Source organism: Pelophylax lessonae, assembly GCF_965119305.1.
Source record: "Pelophylax lessonae genome assembly, chromosome: 9".
NCBI lineage: Eukaryota > Metazoa > Chordata > Amphibia > Anura > Ranidae > Pelophylax > Pelophylax lessonae.
In genome coordinates, this window is record NC_138776.1 from 162,125,443 (window position 1) to 162,144,827 (window position 19,385).

At 43.9% G+C, this 19,385-nt stretch overlaps 1 protein-coding gene across 2 annotated transcripts in view; it reads right to left on the reverse strand.

Annotated features, from left to right (window-relative positions):
- The window catches only part of UNC5B (unc-5 netrin receptor B), a 313,367-nt gene that overhangs the window by 24,339 nt on the left and 269,643 nt on the right, over positions 1-19,385 (reverse strand). The window contains exons 6-10 of one of the 2 annotated variants that reach the window (XM_082268008.1): positions 17,449-17,616; positions 14,168-14,332; positions 10,588-10,620; positions 3,929-4,123; positions 3,024-3,395 (exon numbers count right to left, since the gene is read on the reverse strand). In XM_082268008.1, coding sequence (XP_082124134.1) covers positions 3,024-3,395; positions 3,929-4,123; positions 10,588-10,620; positions 14,168-14,332; positions 17,449-17,616 — 933 coding nt within the window. The remainder of the gene's footprint in view (positions 1-3,023; positions 3,396-3,928; positions 4,124-10,587; positions 10,621-14,167; positions 14,333-17,448; positions 17,617-19,385) is intronic. The other variant, XM_082268009.1, reaches the window with a different exon arrangement.

The window sequence follows — 19,385 nt, forward strand, 5'->3', positions numbered from 1 at the left end:
CCCCTGATGCAAGGATGCCACTACCGTGCGAATGGACTCCATTCGCAACTTCTGCACCTACACAAAGCAGTTTAGCGCCTTGAGGTCCAGAATTCGATGCACCTTGCCCTCCTTCCTGGGGACTGTAAAGAGGTTTGAATAAAACTACTGAAAATGTTCCAAAGTAGGAACCGGGACAATCACCTCTTGGCTCAGCAAGTCTTGCACTGCCCCAAAGAGACCCCATAAGTGGTCTGGGGACAGGCGCAAGTTGGAGGGGAAAAAAACCTTTCTGGAGGGTAAGAACGAAGCTGAATCTTGTAGTGTGAGGGCGCCCCTTCATGCTGAGGGAGCCTTGTCTGCAGGTCTGGAGAAGCCCACTTTCGGCTTGCCAGACCAGGTTCAGTTGGATCCTCCAGAGGAGGCCCTGAAGGGTTTTGATCCCTTGTCTTGAAAACTTCTTATGAGCCGAGAAGGATGGACTACGTCTACGACAGGGCTCCTTGCCCTTACTAGTCTGCGGTAGGAAGGTACTCTTCCCCCCTGTGAGACCCTTAATGATGTCATCTAGGGAATCTCCAAATAGGTGATCCCCTATGAAGGGGAGATCAGATAAGGCCTTCTTAGAAGTCTGGTCCGCATGCCAGCATTTAAGCCAAATAACACGCCTAAGGACCACTGCTGAGACAGACATCCTCACAATCAGAGGAGCCGCATCCAAAGAGGCATTACAGACAAACTGCAGCCCCTGGACCAACTGGTCCACCAGCTCAGCAAAGGCAGGGGGAAGCTGCTCCCCCTCTAGGTCCCGGCATAAAAGCTTGGCCCACTTGGTCAGAGGGTAATAGTAAAAACCCATCTAAGTGTCGAACCAGCCACAGTGTACAAATGGCGAGCCACAGTCTCCGCTTTTCTGTCAGCCGGGTTCTTAAAGGCCGGGGACTCCTCAACCGGAATCACGGTTGCTTTGTTTAACCTAGAAACTGGAGAGTCCACCACAGGTGGGGTAGTCCACTTTTTAAGCAGGTAGTCCTCATAAAGGTACCACATAGCAAAATGCTTAGGGACCACAAGGGGGGTGTTTTGGACAACCCCACTGTTTAGCAATAATTTTGTCAAAGTAAGCGGGAAAGGGGATCACCCTTGCTGCTCCAGAGGGCTTGTGGGTACCGAAAAGGAGCCAACGCCTCAGATGCGGCATCAGCTGCATCCTCCCTTTTTAAAGTCTCACGCATAGATACAATCAATGCATCCACCAGCGCATTTTCATGCGCGGCTACAGGAGCAGAGGAATCATTCTTACTATATGAGAAATCAGGGTGTGTGGACGCAGGCCTAACTGGGTGACTCGCTTCCGCGGTGGCCAAATCAGATTCAGGGTCTGATGAGACAGATGAGGCAGGTGAAGGTGGGGGACATTTTTTTGCTAGCCCGTTTCCCCAGGATCAAATCCACTTTGGACACCAAAGACTCCAAGACCGCCGTCACTGCAGGGGCTCAGGTGGGGAAATGTTCTCCAGGGACTCCACAAGTGAAAAGGAGGGACCCACTAAAAAAGGTGTAAAAACACTGCTAGGGACACCCCCACTGCACTGGCAGCACCACTGGTCGCCAGGCATAGAGCACCAACCGATCCTATAGCAGAGAGGACCCCACCAGACTCACTACCCACCGCTCAGGCACTGCAGCACCAGGCTATCTGCACACACATGTGGCGATCAGGAAGAGAAAGATCCAGGAGTCAGCACCAGGGGATAAGGAAGGGCTCCCGACGCTGAAATTACCACCCATATATGCTTCACAGTCATGGCCACTGCTATTAGCAATGAGAAACCACTAGAAAATGGCCACCGAGGCTACACAATCATGGGCGCTGAATCGACAGCATGCAGGCTACAAGAAAATGGCAACCGCGTGGGGCACCACACGGCTCTCAGAGGTGTCCCAAAAGCCCCGAAAATGACACCAGGGGGGCCCTGGCGGGAGCCCCCACCAAGTACAGCCACCTCCCAAAAGTAAATTGTCCAGGTCGCCGGCGGCACGCTCCCCCTACCCCTATAGCCAGCCCAGCATCCCAGACGGACCTGAGAAGGTGGTATGGCCACCCCATGGAGACAGGGAATAGGCAGATGAGGGGCGAAGTGTCCGCAGGGACCACCAAGAGAGGGGGGACACTGCATAGGAAGGAGGAGAACCCAGGGATCTGACTGTCCCAGGGAGAGGCCCACATCCACCCCAAAACTCTCTAGGGGGAGAGGGGGACAGCTACTTACCATACCAGGAATAGGGTGGCCACCGCTCCAGACAGAACCTCCTCGCCATTAAAATGCGGGGGGGGGGCTGTCGGCTTGGAGGAACGCTGCGACTCAGGCCGAGGCCAGGTTGCATGCGACCTCATGAGACATTTAACTCGCAGGCCAGTCCCTGACCAGAGGGGCTATGTCTCAGCCAACCTAGCGCGGAGCTGAGGCCTGCGTGCGCTCGCTGGCCAGACTGGGGTGACTACTAGTTTTTAAAAAATATCCAGCTCGTCGACCAGTCCAGCAGTTGATTGTAGATTCTCACAGGAAAAATAGAAAAATCCATTAAAAAGGAAAAATTTGCAAGGACCAAAGATCCCAGCAAGGAATTAGGTCCTTACTCCTGATTAGACAGAGTGCCCATAGCTGAGAGTGGGAGTATACCCCCTGGGACTGCCCATAGGCGTAGTCAAGCTTTTTTTCTTCCTAGTGTCCTACTCCTGTAGGGATCAGTATAAAACAATGGTTAAGAAGATTAGGAGCTGTGTTTGTCAATTAATGATAGAGAAATGATAGTTGTCACCCAAACCTGAGTTGAGGAAAAAATATCCTACTGTCAGCTGCCAAATATGGATTTCCCCTCGCTTTGGGGATATTTCTTTTCACTTCTTGCTATGCTGGCACAGAAAAAGGAAGGAAAACTCCTTATAGAAGACATAGGCAGCAATACAAATCCTTCACCTTTAATCATTGCGTTACCTAAAATACAGAGGTAATTAAGTAAGTTAGAAATTAAGAGATTACCTGTGTTTGGGAATGTTAGTCTTCCACCTAGAGCTCCGAAAGTGCCCGTCACACTGTTACTGGAGTCACGGGGTAAAGTCAGCAAGTGTTGGCTACTCATGGTTTTATTCCTTGCATTAATGAGGTTAGTGTCTGATGGATATGATACTACAGACTTTGGACCAAGCAGGTCGTCTTGTATTCCAGGAGATGATCCCACCGGAGATGAATTGTAGACTTTAATCTTTAGGTTCGGGAGGGGATCCAGCAATGGAGAATTGGTCATGGGGATTTTGTCAGCAGAGTCTTGCAAGGCGTACATGTGCCCTCGATATATGCCAGCATTGGCTGTAAGATCTGGCTGCATCGATGGATGTAGTAAATGAGAATTGTCTGGAAAAAAAAAGGCATATGTTGATAAATTTCCATAAAAGCATGAGGTATGCATTAAGGAGGCGTGATCCTGTTTTTTTTTTTTTTTTAAATATTGGATAGTGTACTGTATATTTGCTCCAGAGAGGTAAAAATAATTGCAGAAAATAAGCGTGTTTGGAACTAAGAAGACCATAATGTTTAGACAGTAGTATTTTACAGCACTGAACATGCTATAAAAAAATTGTGATGATTTTGCCTGGTGCATAGGTAGCTAAAATATTACTTTTCTTTAATGTATTGACTTCTACAAACCGAGAATATATATCCTAACATTACGTTTTTTCTTTCTTTCTTTTACATGTAGGTCGCAAATCTGTATACTGTAATTACAAAAATATAAAAGGTGTAATTACAACTCCCCAAATGGAATACTGTCGTTATAAGCCTCATCTGTTTTGTTATCGTGACCATCTGGCAGCACCTCAGAAGACAACAGTTAATGAGCGTGCACAGTAATGCATAGGTGAAGGTGTCAAGCACATTAGCCATACCGTGCCTGGAAGTCTTGAAGTTCACCGGATGAAAGCCTCCTGTAAGGGCTGCCGAGGAATCTGTGATGTCAGTGTCGAAATCTCGGCAGTTGCGTCTGTACACAACTATGCCAACAGCCATGAGTATAACAATGAAGATGAAAATGGCAACAACCAGTCCGGCATAGAGAGCAACGTCCCCTGTTGAGTCCAACACTAATAAAGAGAAAAGAAGAAATTACTGAACTAGCAACTGATCATCAACTAGAAATGTTTGTCAATAAAAATAATTTGGGAGCAATTGGACATGCGGACAAAATCTTATCTTGCCAGCTAACAGAGCTAAGCATAAATATGGGTCATTCAACCGTTCAGGTTTATGACATGGGGGCAAGAGGTAGAGAAACATGCAAGCATATCTGGTGCAGGCCTACATCGCAGCAAGCTATCAGACAAGCTTCTCTAAACCGTCCCATCGCTAATTTCCAGAAGACTTCTTGGCCAGCGGTGTACATAGTTTGCCATAAGCCTTGGATTATTGTGCTATCTGGCCAATTTGACCTGATCACTTGATAACCAATTTAAGGTGTTTCCTTCAAATTACATTTTATTAGCCACTGTCCTAGATTTGTTTAGACTCCCACCCAATTATTAACATAAGGGAACAGTTATTTCCCTAGATCAATAAAAATTTTAGAAAAACAGCTGCATAAAAAAGAACACTAGATAGTGTTCACTGTTAAACAACAAAAGGCGCATGCACAAAAAAAAAAAAAGTAATAATGGCCAAGGCAGAACGTGCCGAAATTGTAGAGATATAACAAAATAACTGGATCAACACAACAGTGCTAACATTACAACAAATTGGATCCTTTCTTTATACTGTATAAAATGAAAGGAAAACTATTATATTGATACCAAGGACAACATTAATTAAAACCAGAACTTCAATGCAAACCTTCTATAGACTAAATATAGTACATACAGTATGTTTATATTACAAAGATCAGTTATATATTTTATGACTGTTCTGATAATATGCAATAAGTGTTTGCTTAATCTGTTTCTATATATACAGTATTACCCATTATATCATTGTACAATGTTCATATTCTACAACACAAAATTCCCACATCTCTGTCATTCACAAATCATCCTTCTTTATTGCACTACCTTGAATCCTCTGTCTATAGCATTCCCTATGGTCAGGTTCAAGAACTTGAGGCATCTGCTTGATCAACATATGGCTATTTCCCTTTCTAGAAGAAGCTTCAAGGACAATTGTTCCCACAGTAAATAAAGCATAGATTTATTCTGTGTACAATTTTATAAATGTTTATCTCAATTGTAATATGTAACTATATACTATTTTTGGTTATATGGAAGTGGTTAGAATCATTGCTGTACATTTTTTTTGTACTTCTATAGAACAAAGCTTGTCTTTCACAGAAAGCTATAAAATTTAAATATGGGAGCTGCCACGGCACAACTTATTTTAGAACCTATAGACTCCAATGTTGTCATGTTCATCCTTCCTAAATTAAGCACAGAGCCACTGAAGTTTGTAAGGTTACGCTATATAATTTTTTAAAACAAAAAAACATTATGCAGTACATATTCCATTTCCCGAAATGTGTCCTACAGGTACAATTTCATCATTTATTTAAAAGTCTAGTTATTCTTTCTCTTTACTTTCCAAATCCTTTTCCACAGAAAACAATTTATATAACTTGCACTAGTGATAACCATAAAGCTTGAAACAAGTGTATCCAAGATTTTAGACTCATGAATTCAGGGGTGTGTTTGACATATAGTTACATAGTTAGTCAGGTTGAAAAAAGACACAAGTCCATCTGGCTCAACCAATAAAAAACAAAAAACAACAATAAAAAAACCATGCAATCCCATATACACAATCCTATACCCACAGTTGATCCAGAGGAAGGCGAATAAACCCCAGCAAAGCATGATCCAATTTGCTACAGCAGGGGAAAAAAACTCCTTCCCGATCCCCGAGAGGCAATCGGCTATTCCCTGGATCAACTTTACCTATAAATATTAGTACCCATTTATATTATGTACACCCAGGAAAGAATCCAGGCTTTTTTTTAAAGCAATCTAGTGAGCTAGCCAGAACCACCTCTGGAGGGAGTTTATTCCACATTTTCACAGCTCTTACGGTGAAGAAACCTTTCCGTATTTGGAGACGAAATCTGTTTTCCTCTAGACCTAAAGAGTGCCCCCTTGTCCTCTGTGTTGACCTTAAAGTGAATAACTCAACACCAAGTTCACTATATGGACCCCTTATGTATTTGTACATGTTGACCATATCCCCCTTTAATCTCCTCTTCTCAAGAGAGAATATATTCAGTTCCTCTAATCTTTCCTCATAGCTGAGCTCCTCCATGCCTCTTATCAGTTTGGTTGCCCTTCTCTGCACTTTCTCTAGTTCCCTGATATCCTTTTTAAGAACTTGTGCCCAAAACTGAACTGCATATTCCAGAAGAGGTCTTACTAATGATTTTTACAGGGGCAAAATTATATCTCTCTCTCTCTGGAGTCCATGCCTCTCTTAATACAAGAAAGGACTTTGCTGGCTTTGGAAACCACACCTTGGCATTGCATGCTATTATTAAGCTTAGGATCTACCAGAACACCCAGATCCTTCTCTGCTATGGACACTGTGGTATAACTGATATGCATACTTTTGCCCAGCAATCATTTGTTTTTTAGCACAGATAGTTAAGGCAGGACTAATACAAATGTGACACTGAAGCTGCAGATGTCCAGTAAGGTAAAGTATCCTATTATAGGGGTATATTTCTGTTAAGTTTAGGAATTAAGGTGCAATTTATGTAAAAGGATTAAGTTGCTGGCATAAGTATGAAGTGTTAGGGCTCAGGCACATGGATGTCTGCAGGTGCAAATATCCTCTAGGGCAGTAATGGCAAACCTTGGCACCCCAAATGTTTTTGAACTACATTTCCCATGATGCTCCACTACACTGCAGAGTGCATGAGCATCATGGGAAATGTAGTTCCAAAACAGCTGGGGTGCCAAGGTCCACCACTGCTCTAGGGGTTTATCCGCTCTTGTGGGTATAATATATACCCCAAACGCAAAACTTCCCAGCATTTTCCCATGCCCAGGAAGTTGCATGTGGAGTGCATGGTTGGCCAAGGATGTCAATGTCTGTACCTACTTGTACATAAGTTTTGTACTTGGGGAATACTTTATACCAGTGATCTCCAAACAATGGCCAAGGGGGCCAGATGCGGCCCTTTGCTTGCTTTTGTTCGGCCCTTGAGACTATATTTTATTCTCTGACACCAACATTAGGGCATAATTCACCCCATTGACACCAAAGATGGGGCAAAGTTCCTCCCAATGGGGTACAATGACACCAATGATGGGAGAGATTTTCTGCTTTTAATGGCTCATTCCCCGTGAAGTCTGAAGGACAGTAAACTGGCTCTTTGTTTAGAAAGTTTGGAGACCCCTGCTTTATACCAACGTGCATTGGTAAATTTTGATCAAAAAGAGCATCAGTATTTATGCGTGTACATGCGCATACAGCTATTCATTTCATTTCTATAGCCAGCTCTGCATGAGCCCTTAGGGTTTATATAGAGGGAGGGTTAATTGTTAGGATTTGAGAACAGTTAAAATGTTACTAAACCCAGGACCCTGCATGCACTATATCTGGTCTCCCACAGTACACAGAACATGGAAATGAAATAGTTTTCAGTAAATATAAACTGATTAATACCTTTTCTCATCAGCAATTAGAGCAGTCTTGTGACTTCTATCAGTGTCTAGTCCTAGCTTGTAGAAGGAGTTTATATTCTGCTCTGACTGTCCTATGAGACTGCAGGATCCCTGACCCTCTGGACAGTGCTGATTGGCCCTGTGCTAATCACATGCACCCTCCCAAGAAAAAAAAAAAAAAAATCTCAAGCAATAGACACCAAACGGAGCATGTGCAGCTTGTCCCCTAATCTCTGTTCTATCAGCATGTGGATTGGGGACAGTAAACAAAGGGGGAGGATCAGAGGAGGCAGGATAAAACAGCCTTTTTACACAATGCAGAGGATTGACCCCTTAGGTTCCACGGTGATTATAACAAGCATGCTTTACTGCATATACAGACTGATTTTACCGTTGTGGGTTTAGTAACACTTTAAGTGTTTGGGTTTGAGAAGAGGGGTGGTTAAATACTAGGGTTGGAATGGAGGGAGGCTTAAAAGCTAGGGTTTGAGTAGAGGGAAAGTTAAGTGTTAGGGTTTGGGTAAAGGGAGAGCTATGTGTTAGGGTTTGGGTAAAGGGAAAGTTATGTGTTAGGGGAAGTTGCTAGGGTTTGCTTAATTGTATTGGAGGTTAGAGATATTTAGAACTACTTTTTTTTTTTTCATCACTAACAGCAGGAACGTTAGTGATGAAAACTAACACACTAATCAACCCACTTTGCTAAAAAAAAAAAAAAAAAAAAAAAAAAAAAAGTCCGTGTTTAAAGAAAACATACATAAAAAACTGCCCATTTATAATACTGATAATTATGCTTGCCTTTTAATATGTCAGTAGTTATGCCCAGTGGCGTAGCGTGGGTTGTCAGCACCCGGGGCAAGGCAAGTCATTTGCGCCCCCTACACAAACCTACTAGACCACTATACAGACCTACACCCCCCCATACACTGACACCTACACTGACCCCCCTTCACTTAACCCCACTACACTGACACATACACTGACCCCCCCATACACTGACTCCCCCTTACATTTCTATACACCGACCCCCCCATACACTAACACCCCCTACACTGACACCTATACAGACCCCCCTACACACTGACCCCTACACTAACACCTATACTGACACCCCCTACACTGACCCCCCCCCATACACTGACAGCTACACTGACACCTATACTGACCCCCTTACATTCCCACATACACTGACCCCCAATACACTGACCCCTACACTGACTCCCCCCTACATTTTCACATACACTGACCCCCTACACTGACCCCTACACTAATAGCTATACTGACCCCCCCTACACTGACCGCCACATACACTGACACCTATACTGACCCCTGTACATTTCCACATACACTGACCCCCCCTACACTTTGCCCCCCCATACACTGACACCTACACTGACACCTTTGCTGACCCCCTACACTGACACACCCTCCTCTACACTGACCCCCCCATACACTGACACCTACACTGACCCCCCCGTACACTGACAGCTACACTGACACCTATACTGACCCCCTTACATTCCCACATACACTGACCCCTACACTGACTCCCCCCTACATTTCCACATACACTGACCCCCACTACACTGACCCCTACACTAATAGCTATACTGACCCCCCCATACACTGACACCTATACTGACCCACCTATACTGACATTCCCCATACACTGACACCTATACTGACCCCCCTACACTGACCGCCACATACACTGACACCCCTACATTTCCACATACACTGACCCCCCTACACTGATCCCCCCCCATACACTGACACCTACACTGACACCTATGCTGACCCCCCTACACTGACACACCCTCCTCTACACTGACCCCCCCCATACACTGACACCTACACTGACCCCCCCCCGTACACTGACAGCTACACTGACACCTATACTGACCCCCTTACATTCCCACATACACTGACCCCCCCATACACTGACCCCTACACTGACCCCCCCCCCCCCTCCCGCCCTCCCTCCCTCCCATGTCCACTTCCCCTACACTGACACCTATGCTGACCCCCCTACTACACTGACACCCCCCCCCCCCCCACTTCCCTGGGCCCTGGGGGCAGGCAAGACATCACTTACCTTGTTCTGTGCCAATACACTGGCGACTCGACAGTCACAGTCCAGTCAGTCCTGACTCCTGTCCTGTGTACACAGCCAGCCCACTGAGCCCAGTACAACTCCAGTCCAGTCACAGTCCAGTCAGTCCTGACTCCTGTCCTGTGTCACTCGTGACTCCTACCTTTTTTTTACAGGTGCACCCGATCACAACAGCAGCATGTCTTCTTCTCCAGGTCCTCCGGCTCCTAGGTTTTCCTCCTGCGTCTGTCACCACTGGCTCTCTCCTCTCTGGCCTGTCACCTGCCGCCGCTGCCAGCTTCTTCTTGCTGCTGCTGCCTGGGCTGGGCTGGTGTGGCTCCCGCGCTCAACGCTGCGCTGGGCGGCCGCTGCAGTGCATTGTCCCTCCCCCAGATAGTCCCTCGCTCTCCGCACGCCTGGCACCACCCCCCCCCCTCCACAGTGGGCGGCGACCCGGCGGCTCGGATTCGCACAGCGCCGCCGCCACAGCCAGCACTGCAGTGAGAGAGAATTTGTGAGCCAGGCAGGGCAGAGCTGCGAGTGCGCCCCCCCCGGATGTTGCGCCCGGTGCGGCCGGCCCCCCCTGCACCCCCCACGCTACGCCACTGGTTATGCCTACAATGATGATTTATAATACTGCTGATTTACAGGTGTCCGAGCGGTAATAAAAGCCAGTGCAGTAGCTGCAAGTATAAAGATAGGCTTCCTTATTTTTACACAATTTATTTTTATACTAGTGAAGGTCACAGATCAGCGGTCATGCAAAATATGATAACAGAACTCAGAAGATGAAATAAAATGAAAATGATGAAATGAAACTTACAATGGCTTTTTGGTTCACCTAAAACTCTTTTGTCTGTTAGAAACAAAAACCAAAATGAAATTAGTTACCCTGGTAAGAAATGGAGTAAATACAATGGGTGACAATGAAAAAAAAATAAATTAAAAATTAAAAAACAAATGCGCTGATTACATGGTAATGGATTGTGATTGAAACTGTCATGGAATGAGACCGTGAAAATCTGTCAGCTGGCATTCACTACAAAAAAATACAACCAGCAATCTCTTCTTTGGCATCATTCATAATATTAACTTTGTATTTTGTCAACATCTCATCAGCATGCAAATGAAAATATGACTGTAATTTACGTGCAAAATTAATGTTTGGAATAACATAATAATAATAATAATAATAATAATAATAATAATAATGTCATATCAGCCAAAATTCACAGAACAGTCGTGGGGAACAAATGTAATCAATCAAACAACTGCAAACGCTTTTTAGGAATTCTTGTAACTGTTGTAAACTCTAAGGGGTTGATTTACTAAAACTGACGAGTGCAAAATCTGGTGCAGCTATGCATAGAAAGCAATCAGCTTCCAGGTTTTTTTTGTCAACACCTAATAGTTAGAAGCTGCTTGGCTACCATCCAGAGCTGCACCAGATTTCGCATTCTCCAGTTTTAGTAAATCAACACCTAAGTCCCGGTTCACACTGGGGCAACTTGTCAGGTGACTTAGCCGCCTGACAAGTAGCGCTCCATTCAGTACAATGGAACCGTTCTAATTGGAGCAACGCAAGTCGCTCCGACTTAGAGAAAGGTTCCTGCACTACTTTGGGGGACGACTTGCATTGACTTCTATTTGAGAAGTAGTTTGCAAGCCCCGCTGAAGTCACGCTGCATGGGGCGGCTTCAGAGTTGGGTGACTTTGAAGCCTCCCCAGTGTGAACCCATCCTAAGAGTCCACTGAATTTATGAAACCTACTGAAACCATATTTTAGCTTTGCACCAATACTGGTATCGCTGCCAATACTAAGCATTTGCACAAGTACTTCTACTTGTGTAAATACTCCGATACTAAAGCTGATACCTTCAAGTCCCCAGACTGTAACAGACACCTTTAAAACAGATTCATATATGTGTGGGGCCAGTTTCAGTGCGATTTATAAAAAAGAGTCTGGTACGATTTGGTTCAGCAGTTCAGGTGTGAACTTTTAAAGTGTATGGCATTGGAAAACACACCTGATCCAGACTAAAAATCATACCCAACTCTTTTTAAAATCGCACTGCAGCCGGCTCGCACATATGTGAGCCGGCTCCACAGAAAGCCGGTTTGGTTCATGTCATGCAAATTGGATGTGGTTCAAAACGCAACATATATTATACCAATTATTTAATAAAAAACAAACCCACATAAAATGTATTTAGTATTAGATTATTATATTAGCTTGTTTAATAATGTGTCACGACACTAAAAATAGGTATTGGCGAGTACGTGAGAAAAAATATTGGTACTCAAGCTCGGTCTTAAAAAAACTGGTATCGGTGCATCTCAATCATATTTAATATGTCGGGTGTGTGGATCCCCTTCCTGCATCTTTACTGTGAAACTCTCTCTCCTTTATGTATCACCAATAATATTTTAAGGAGAAGTACAGCAAAAGCTCATTTGGCTGTACATCTCCTGTGAATCACAGGAGTGCAGTTTTTTCGGCACTCCTGTGACCCGTTTTCAGAAGACAGCAGGCTAAAGCCCACTTTTGACTGATGTCACAGAGCCTGTCCAGGCTGGGGCAAGATAGTGACAATAAAGTTGGGATTTGCAACAACCCTGGACCAGCACCTGGCTCAGCCTGAAGCCGGCTAACGTCACAGAGCTGGTCCAGGCTGGGGCAAGATAGTAACAATAAAGTTGGGATTTGCAATAACCCTGGACCGGCACCTGGCTCAGCCTGAAGCTGGCAGTCGGCTAACGTCAAAGAGCTGGTCCAGGCTGGGGCAAGATAGCGACAATAAAGTTGGGATTTGCCACAACCCTGGACCAGCACCTGGCTCAGCCTGAAGCCGGCTAACGTCACAGAGCTGGTCCAGGCTGGGGCAAGATAGCGACAATAAAGTTGGGATTTGCCCACAACCCTGGAACTGGGACCTGGCTCTGTCTTTCAGTGAACCGCTGAGAGCCTGAGGCAGCCACTCCTGCCCCCTCCACAGCCCAGCGCTCCCAAACAGAGAGCCAGTGACTGACATTTACCAGTTCTCTGCTCATGGAGCTCGGAGAACCGAGCAATCAGCGTTTTTTGATCGCTCAGTTCTCAGCCTTAAAACTAGTGGTTGACAGATGCAGCATTGAACCAATGCTGCATCCACCTAGGTAAGTGTAAATTACAAATAAAAAAGCCAGACTTCTCTTTTAAGCCTCTGTTAAAATGAAAACCTAATTGGAGATTCTATAGCATTTCTTATAATGGGTGTGTTTGGAAATAGGACTCCTACATTCAATATAGGTGTTTCCAGATCACCATAAAACACTGGGTGGACTGGTGCACTACTACAATGCCTGAATGATAAATAGGAGCCCATAATAAGCATACAGAATTCTCTGAAAGCATATCAAGGCTTCGCTTCTCAGTGTGACTTGAGATAAATCAACAGAAAAACTACAATCACAAAAGGAATTATCAAGATTAATCTTTAATCCCAATATAAAAGCTAATTTGTCAGAGCTAATAAATCCAAAAACTAAGTAGGTCTATTTTAAGAGGCTGCCAACACATATAAAATAATGACATTTCTTTCCCGTTCACCCGATCAGTCCTCCTGAAACACACTAGTGACAGCACCTGCTTGGTTGAAATGACTGGTAATTTAAGTCAATATGCTGTACTTGAGGAATGGAAGCTTTTACATACATTACTACAACTTAACACATGGCAGCTTGTTTTTTTTAAAGTGGTCTGCTAACAATGGTATATTAGAGTGCTGCCAGTTATCATTACTATAATTATATATTATTACGGTTTTATATTGTTGGATATACTGTATGTGGAATGTTAACTTTTATCTAAAGTTTGCCTTCCAAACTATATTAGCTTTCCTCCACCACTGCTTAAATACCATAGTCCAAGCGTTGTGGCATCAACCATTGTTTACATACCGATTAACAATAATCTCTTTAGCACTAGCTTTACCTATCCACTAAGTCCCAATAGGCTTGAATGGAGCCATATCAATTCGTGACAATTCAACTCAAGTCATTCAAAAGTGAGCAGACACAGACACGAGTGAAGAGACTTTCTCTGAACAGGCTGTGAGCAATCAAGAAGGCCTCTGCTCTGGAAAGTAATCAAGCATCTGCATGTGGGAAAGGGCAGTTACTGTAGTTTAGATCGGGGAGGGGGTGGCTTAGCAAAAACGTAGGGGCGGCTTAGTAAAAGTTTAGGAAAACATACAGATGTCCTTAAATGGCACCAAGGAAAGATTTTAATGAGGTTTGTATTAATCAGAATAATAACGTACAAGCGGCAGCAGGCAGCCCTCTGGCTAACGTTAAACACCAATCATTTAAATATTCTTTATGGTTTAACATTTCATTCCACTCCTGAAATAGCCAACACTTACTCTGCATACACATGCCATCCGTGCAGTTTTTGGAATCTAAGGGCACACCATTGCAATCTTTGCCACCATTTTTAGGAGTGGGCGCGTTACATTCCCTGCTCCGCCAATGCGTGCATTCAGTGCTGCAAGCTGACCACTTGCTCCACTCAGTCCATCCACCGTCAACTAAATCCATAAATACAGCAAAGCAGAAGATTAATACGATAAAGCAATGTGAAGATGCCTGTTATAAAAATAGTCTTTAACAAAGCAAAAATTGTGTACACTGCCTCATAAGTACCATTTCTACTTGTAGTATTAGGCCTGTACTGGGAAACAACAGCTAAAATATGATTGGGCTTTTAAGCATCAACACAGACAGTGAAGCCAGGTATACAAGGGCTGAAAGTCTGATGACATCAGCCGGTTCAATTAAAACCGGCCAACATTCAGCCCATGTGTATGGCAGCCGGTCCGACCAAAGCCGGCCAATGGCTGAGAGCGCTGACCGGAGTGTCCCCGCTGGGTTGAATGAAAAAAAAATAATCGGCTTAAAGCTTAACTCTACTTTTTGGAGAAAAAAACATTCCCCTCTGGGTGATCTCTGTACATTGCAAGGATTATAACAACCTTTGTTGCAGATTCCTACCTTTTGTTATTCTGTGTTTCTCTGTACCCATATGGGAAAATGATTCAAACAGGAGTAGTTTCATAATTATCAATCAGCTGTGCAGCTGCAGAGCCCTAATGAGGAAAGCTGCTGGGTCTGCATCCCTTTAGAGGTGTTCCTATTGGGAGTATCTCACCAAAAATGAAATTTTTTGATCCCTGAAACCTGACTTGTATCTTAGTGCAGAATTCTGGGAAAATCTGTGAGCCAATCTCACAAGCAGGAAAATATTTTTCTGGGGTGTGTTCATTCTGTGTACAGGAAAACTTCAGGTAGCCATATTGCATTGCATTCTCAGAAGAATTAGAGCGGCTGCAGTTTATAAAAGGAAAGGTCATTTTTCATAACATTCAATTAAATGACTTGTGGTGTATATATTTTTTCTTTATTTTCTATTCCCCCCCCCCCCCCCCCCCACGAAAGTTGAGTTACCCTTTAGGCAGGCCACAGATTATGCAATTTTGGTTCCTTCCACTACGGGTGAAGGGAAAGAAATTTTCTCAATTCACCCCTTTAACACAGTCACTGTTGATAGAGAAATCCCTCCTGCAGCGCTATTGTATGAAGGTTCCAAGCTGGCAGAACACAATCATCTAGAAAACACCTGACACATTGGTTAGGAAAGATTGACTTGTGTACAGCCAGGGTGCCCATACATGGATCGAAATATGTCCAGGCCTTGCTGAAGCAGCAGGATTTCAATCCATGTATGACGGGCTTCATTTATCAGCAAAAGCTGTTTGCATTACCCCATAATGACTGATCAATTCAAGCATAGATCCCCTTGTCATTTTCAGCAAAGTTCTTCATTTGATTAGCTGATATAGATCAACACAGAAAGCCATTATTTCAGATGTGTTAATAAAAGGGACATTATAATTGCACCTTTGTCACTAAAATATGCACTGTTGTAGCTATGAAGGATAAAATATTGCACAAAAAAAGAAAGGAAAAAATATATATTATATATTTATATCAAACAAGCGATTGGGAAAGCACATTATAAGAGACCTAAACCCTAACTGGATGATATTTATTATTCTGAAGCCCGGTCTTTTATTAAAATTGTTATTGTTTTTTACTTTTATACTTTTCACCTATTTCTGGCTTTTTTTTTTTTACATTTTTACATCTCAGGGCCGGTTCACACTAGTGCGATGGCAGACATTACATGTGCAGATCACATGCGATGTCTGAGCAATTCACAAATTCAGCCACACAAACTCTAGTGCATGTAGGCAGTAAGTGGCTGGAAGAGTCTGGTGAAGATCAGCAACACTAAAGCCCCGTACACACGCACAGATTGTTGGCCGTAAATTTTTGGCCAACGTCCGATCTGCCGATTGTCGGCTTGTTAGTATGATGCTTCCGACAACCAACTGCGAATTTTTGGCCGAAAAAAATCTGGTGTGCATGCTATAAAATTTTTGTTGGCCAACAAAAAACGGCTGATTGTTCCTCAGTCAGTACAGATTTCGGCAGACAAAAATCAGATGAGCAAGACTGGGCATGCTCAGAGAAGAAAGTCAACCATCACATGACATCACTTCTGAAGTTGGTTTTTGTTGGCCAACAAAAGTCCAGTGCAAGTCTAGAACACTTTTCAACCAACAAACAACACTGGACAAAAGTTGGCCGATCAGTTGGCCAACAATCTGTACGTGTGTACGGGGCTTAAGGCCCGCATCAAAATCGCAACCTGTTCATGCAAACTGACTGCAAAGTGTATGTTAAGTTAATGACAACCCGCAATCAGTTTGCAAAACCCAGCGTGATCTGCAGAATCAGATCGCATGGGTGTGATTCTGCTGCATTCGGATCAAACTCATGCAGGACGCTTTTTTTGTCCGCAGCAGAATTACACCCATGCGATTCTGCAAATCATGCTGCGTTTTGCAAACTGATTAACTTAACTTACCCTTTGCAATCAGTTTGCATGAACAGGTTTCGATTTTGATGCGGTGCGAATTTGCAGCAAATTCTAGTGAGAACTGGGCCTTAGCGTTGCTGATCTTCTCCAGACTCTTCCAGACACTTACTGCCTACATGCACTAGAGCCAGTGGCAGCTACACATCATTTATCAGGTAAGCTTTCTAACCATGATAATGGTGTAAAAACCAGTACAAGCGCTGGCATGGCCCCTTGTAGTGTCCTTACCCGAAGTACATGTGGCAGGGTGACAACACAGGAGAGCAAATGGGAGATGGATGAAGAGTTGCCATTCTAATAGGAACTGCCTGACAAAGATTTTCAGGCCAAAAATTATCAACCATTTTTTTTAATGAAAGCTGTAGATTTAAAATGAATGAAAATAATCTTTGAAATAACATTTACATATTAAAGCTTATCTGATATGTTGGTGATTAGGTTGGATCTACTTTAATTACTGTAAGATCATTTGCAACAGACTTGCAAAGTACACAAAACAATACTTCAAGAACATTACATATTACAAATGACAGGTCAGTAAATTAATAGACTGCAGCAAATATAATGCTTTCATACTGCCCAGAATAATGTGAGACAAGCAAAATCTCTACATGGCTCAGAATATTGAATTTAACAACATACAAAGTATGAGCTCAAAGTATTTTTTATGAAAGGACAACCTAGAAAAAAAACAAAACATACCTGGGCACATGGTTGTGCAAGCGAGTTTCTGAAGTGGTTGACCATCACAAAAGGCCCCACCATTGAGTGGCGTTGGATTAGTACACATTCGTGTCCTCTTTTGAATACCCCGACCACAGGGGTTGTTACACGATGACCATTCTGACCAAGATGACCAGCCTCCATTGACTACAATAGAAAATGAAAATGCAGTTTACCATAACAAGGAGGCCATTTTGTCTTCCAGTTTCATTAGGAAAAAATGGATGCGGCATGGACTAATGACTTGTGAAACATATCAGAGCTAATAGCATGCAGAGAAGAAAAATCAGCAGAGGAAAATAACAATTGTCTTAACTAATGACTTGAAAATATTTATAACCATCTGGTAAGCCACTGTCCAGCCTGGAAAAATCTATGCCACCCACTGTCGGCTGGGTAGAGTTGGCACACAAACCCCATTAACAGGTGCTATGGTTATTATAAGCAGATGTAATTAATTTAGTATGTTGAGAGTTGCTAAGCGGTACTTAGTTTTATTTTCCAGACATCTGCTACTTGAATTGCAAGCTTTGCTGTGCAGAAAAACATTAAACCTCATCAGTCAATGTACTGTAATTACTTTGGCTCTAAAGTAATAACTTACCCCAGATATATCGACTTTTAAGCGGGTTTTTGTTCCAAACTAGCTGTCAAGTGTCACGGGTAATCAACAGGGACCAATTGGTCAACAGAAGAATACAACATTAGGAAGGAAAATACAAATCGAAGGAATAGAATTGTTAACCAAACCCACACGTCTTTGAATATACAAGAGGACTGTTAATATAATTTCTTTGCTCAAGTGCTGAAGAGGGATTATCCGTCTTCTTCCACAGATAGATGCAACAATTAAGTGCAGTAACTAATAGTGACCAGTCATGCCAGAGCTGAGTTATTTACTTAAAGGATAAGTACAGCCCAAGCTGCTGACGTCACAGAACCGGTCCAGGCTTGGGAAGGATCAGGACCATATTGTTGGGATCTGCCCACATGCCTGGACCGGCACCTGACTCAGCATCTCGGCAAGATGCTGAGAGCCTGCGCCAGCTCCTTCCGCACTCTCTACAGCTCAGCACTCTAGTGAACTCTACCCAGCCGACAGTGGGTGGCATAGATTGTCCACAGGAGTGGGTTTGTATAGAGCAGAGAGCCAGTGACTGACATTCACCAGCTCTCTGCTTAGGGAGTTTTGAGAACTGAGCAATAGCCGATGTTTGATCGCTCAGTTCTTAGTGTTAGAGCCGGCGGGGGATAGATGCAGTATCAGATCGATGCTGCATCCACCTAGGTGAGTATGATTAAAAACAAAATAAAAAATGCAAAACCCATACCAGGGATCGACCGATTATCGGCAAGGCCGATATATCGAGGGCCGATGTTGACTTTTGCCAATATATCTGTATCGGCCCCGGAACTGGCTGATATTCCAAATATTGCTCATGTAAGGGTAAAATGATGTCACATAGCATAATTCCGTTTACAAATATTATTGAATATGCCACTCACATATGTACAAATTGAAGATATAAGCAATTCCACATTAGCAGATCTGCTGGCAGATCGGTATCTCTCACCCACTTGTCATAAGTGATACCCGGGTGATACCACTCCGTTCGGCATCCACTCAATACTGCTCTGTCTCTCACCCGCTTCATCTCCCACCCACCCGATACCGATCCGTCTCTCACCCACTTGCTGTAAGTGACACCCGGGTGATACTGCTCTGTCCAGCATACGATGACGATCTCGGTGGTCACGCGACCACGCACGTGACCTCCAAGATTGTATGCCGGACGGAGCGGTATCACCCAGGTGTCACTTACGGCAAGTCGGTGAGAGACGGATCGGTATCGGGGTGGGCGGGAGATGGAGCGGGTGAGAGACAGAGCAGTATTGAGCGTATGCCGAACGGAGCG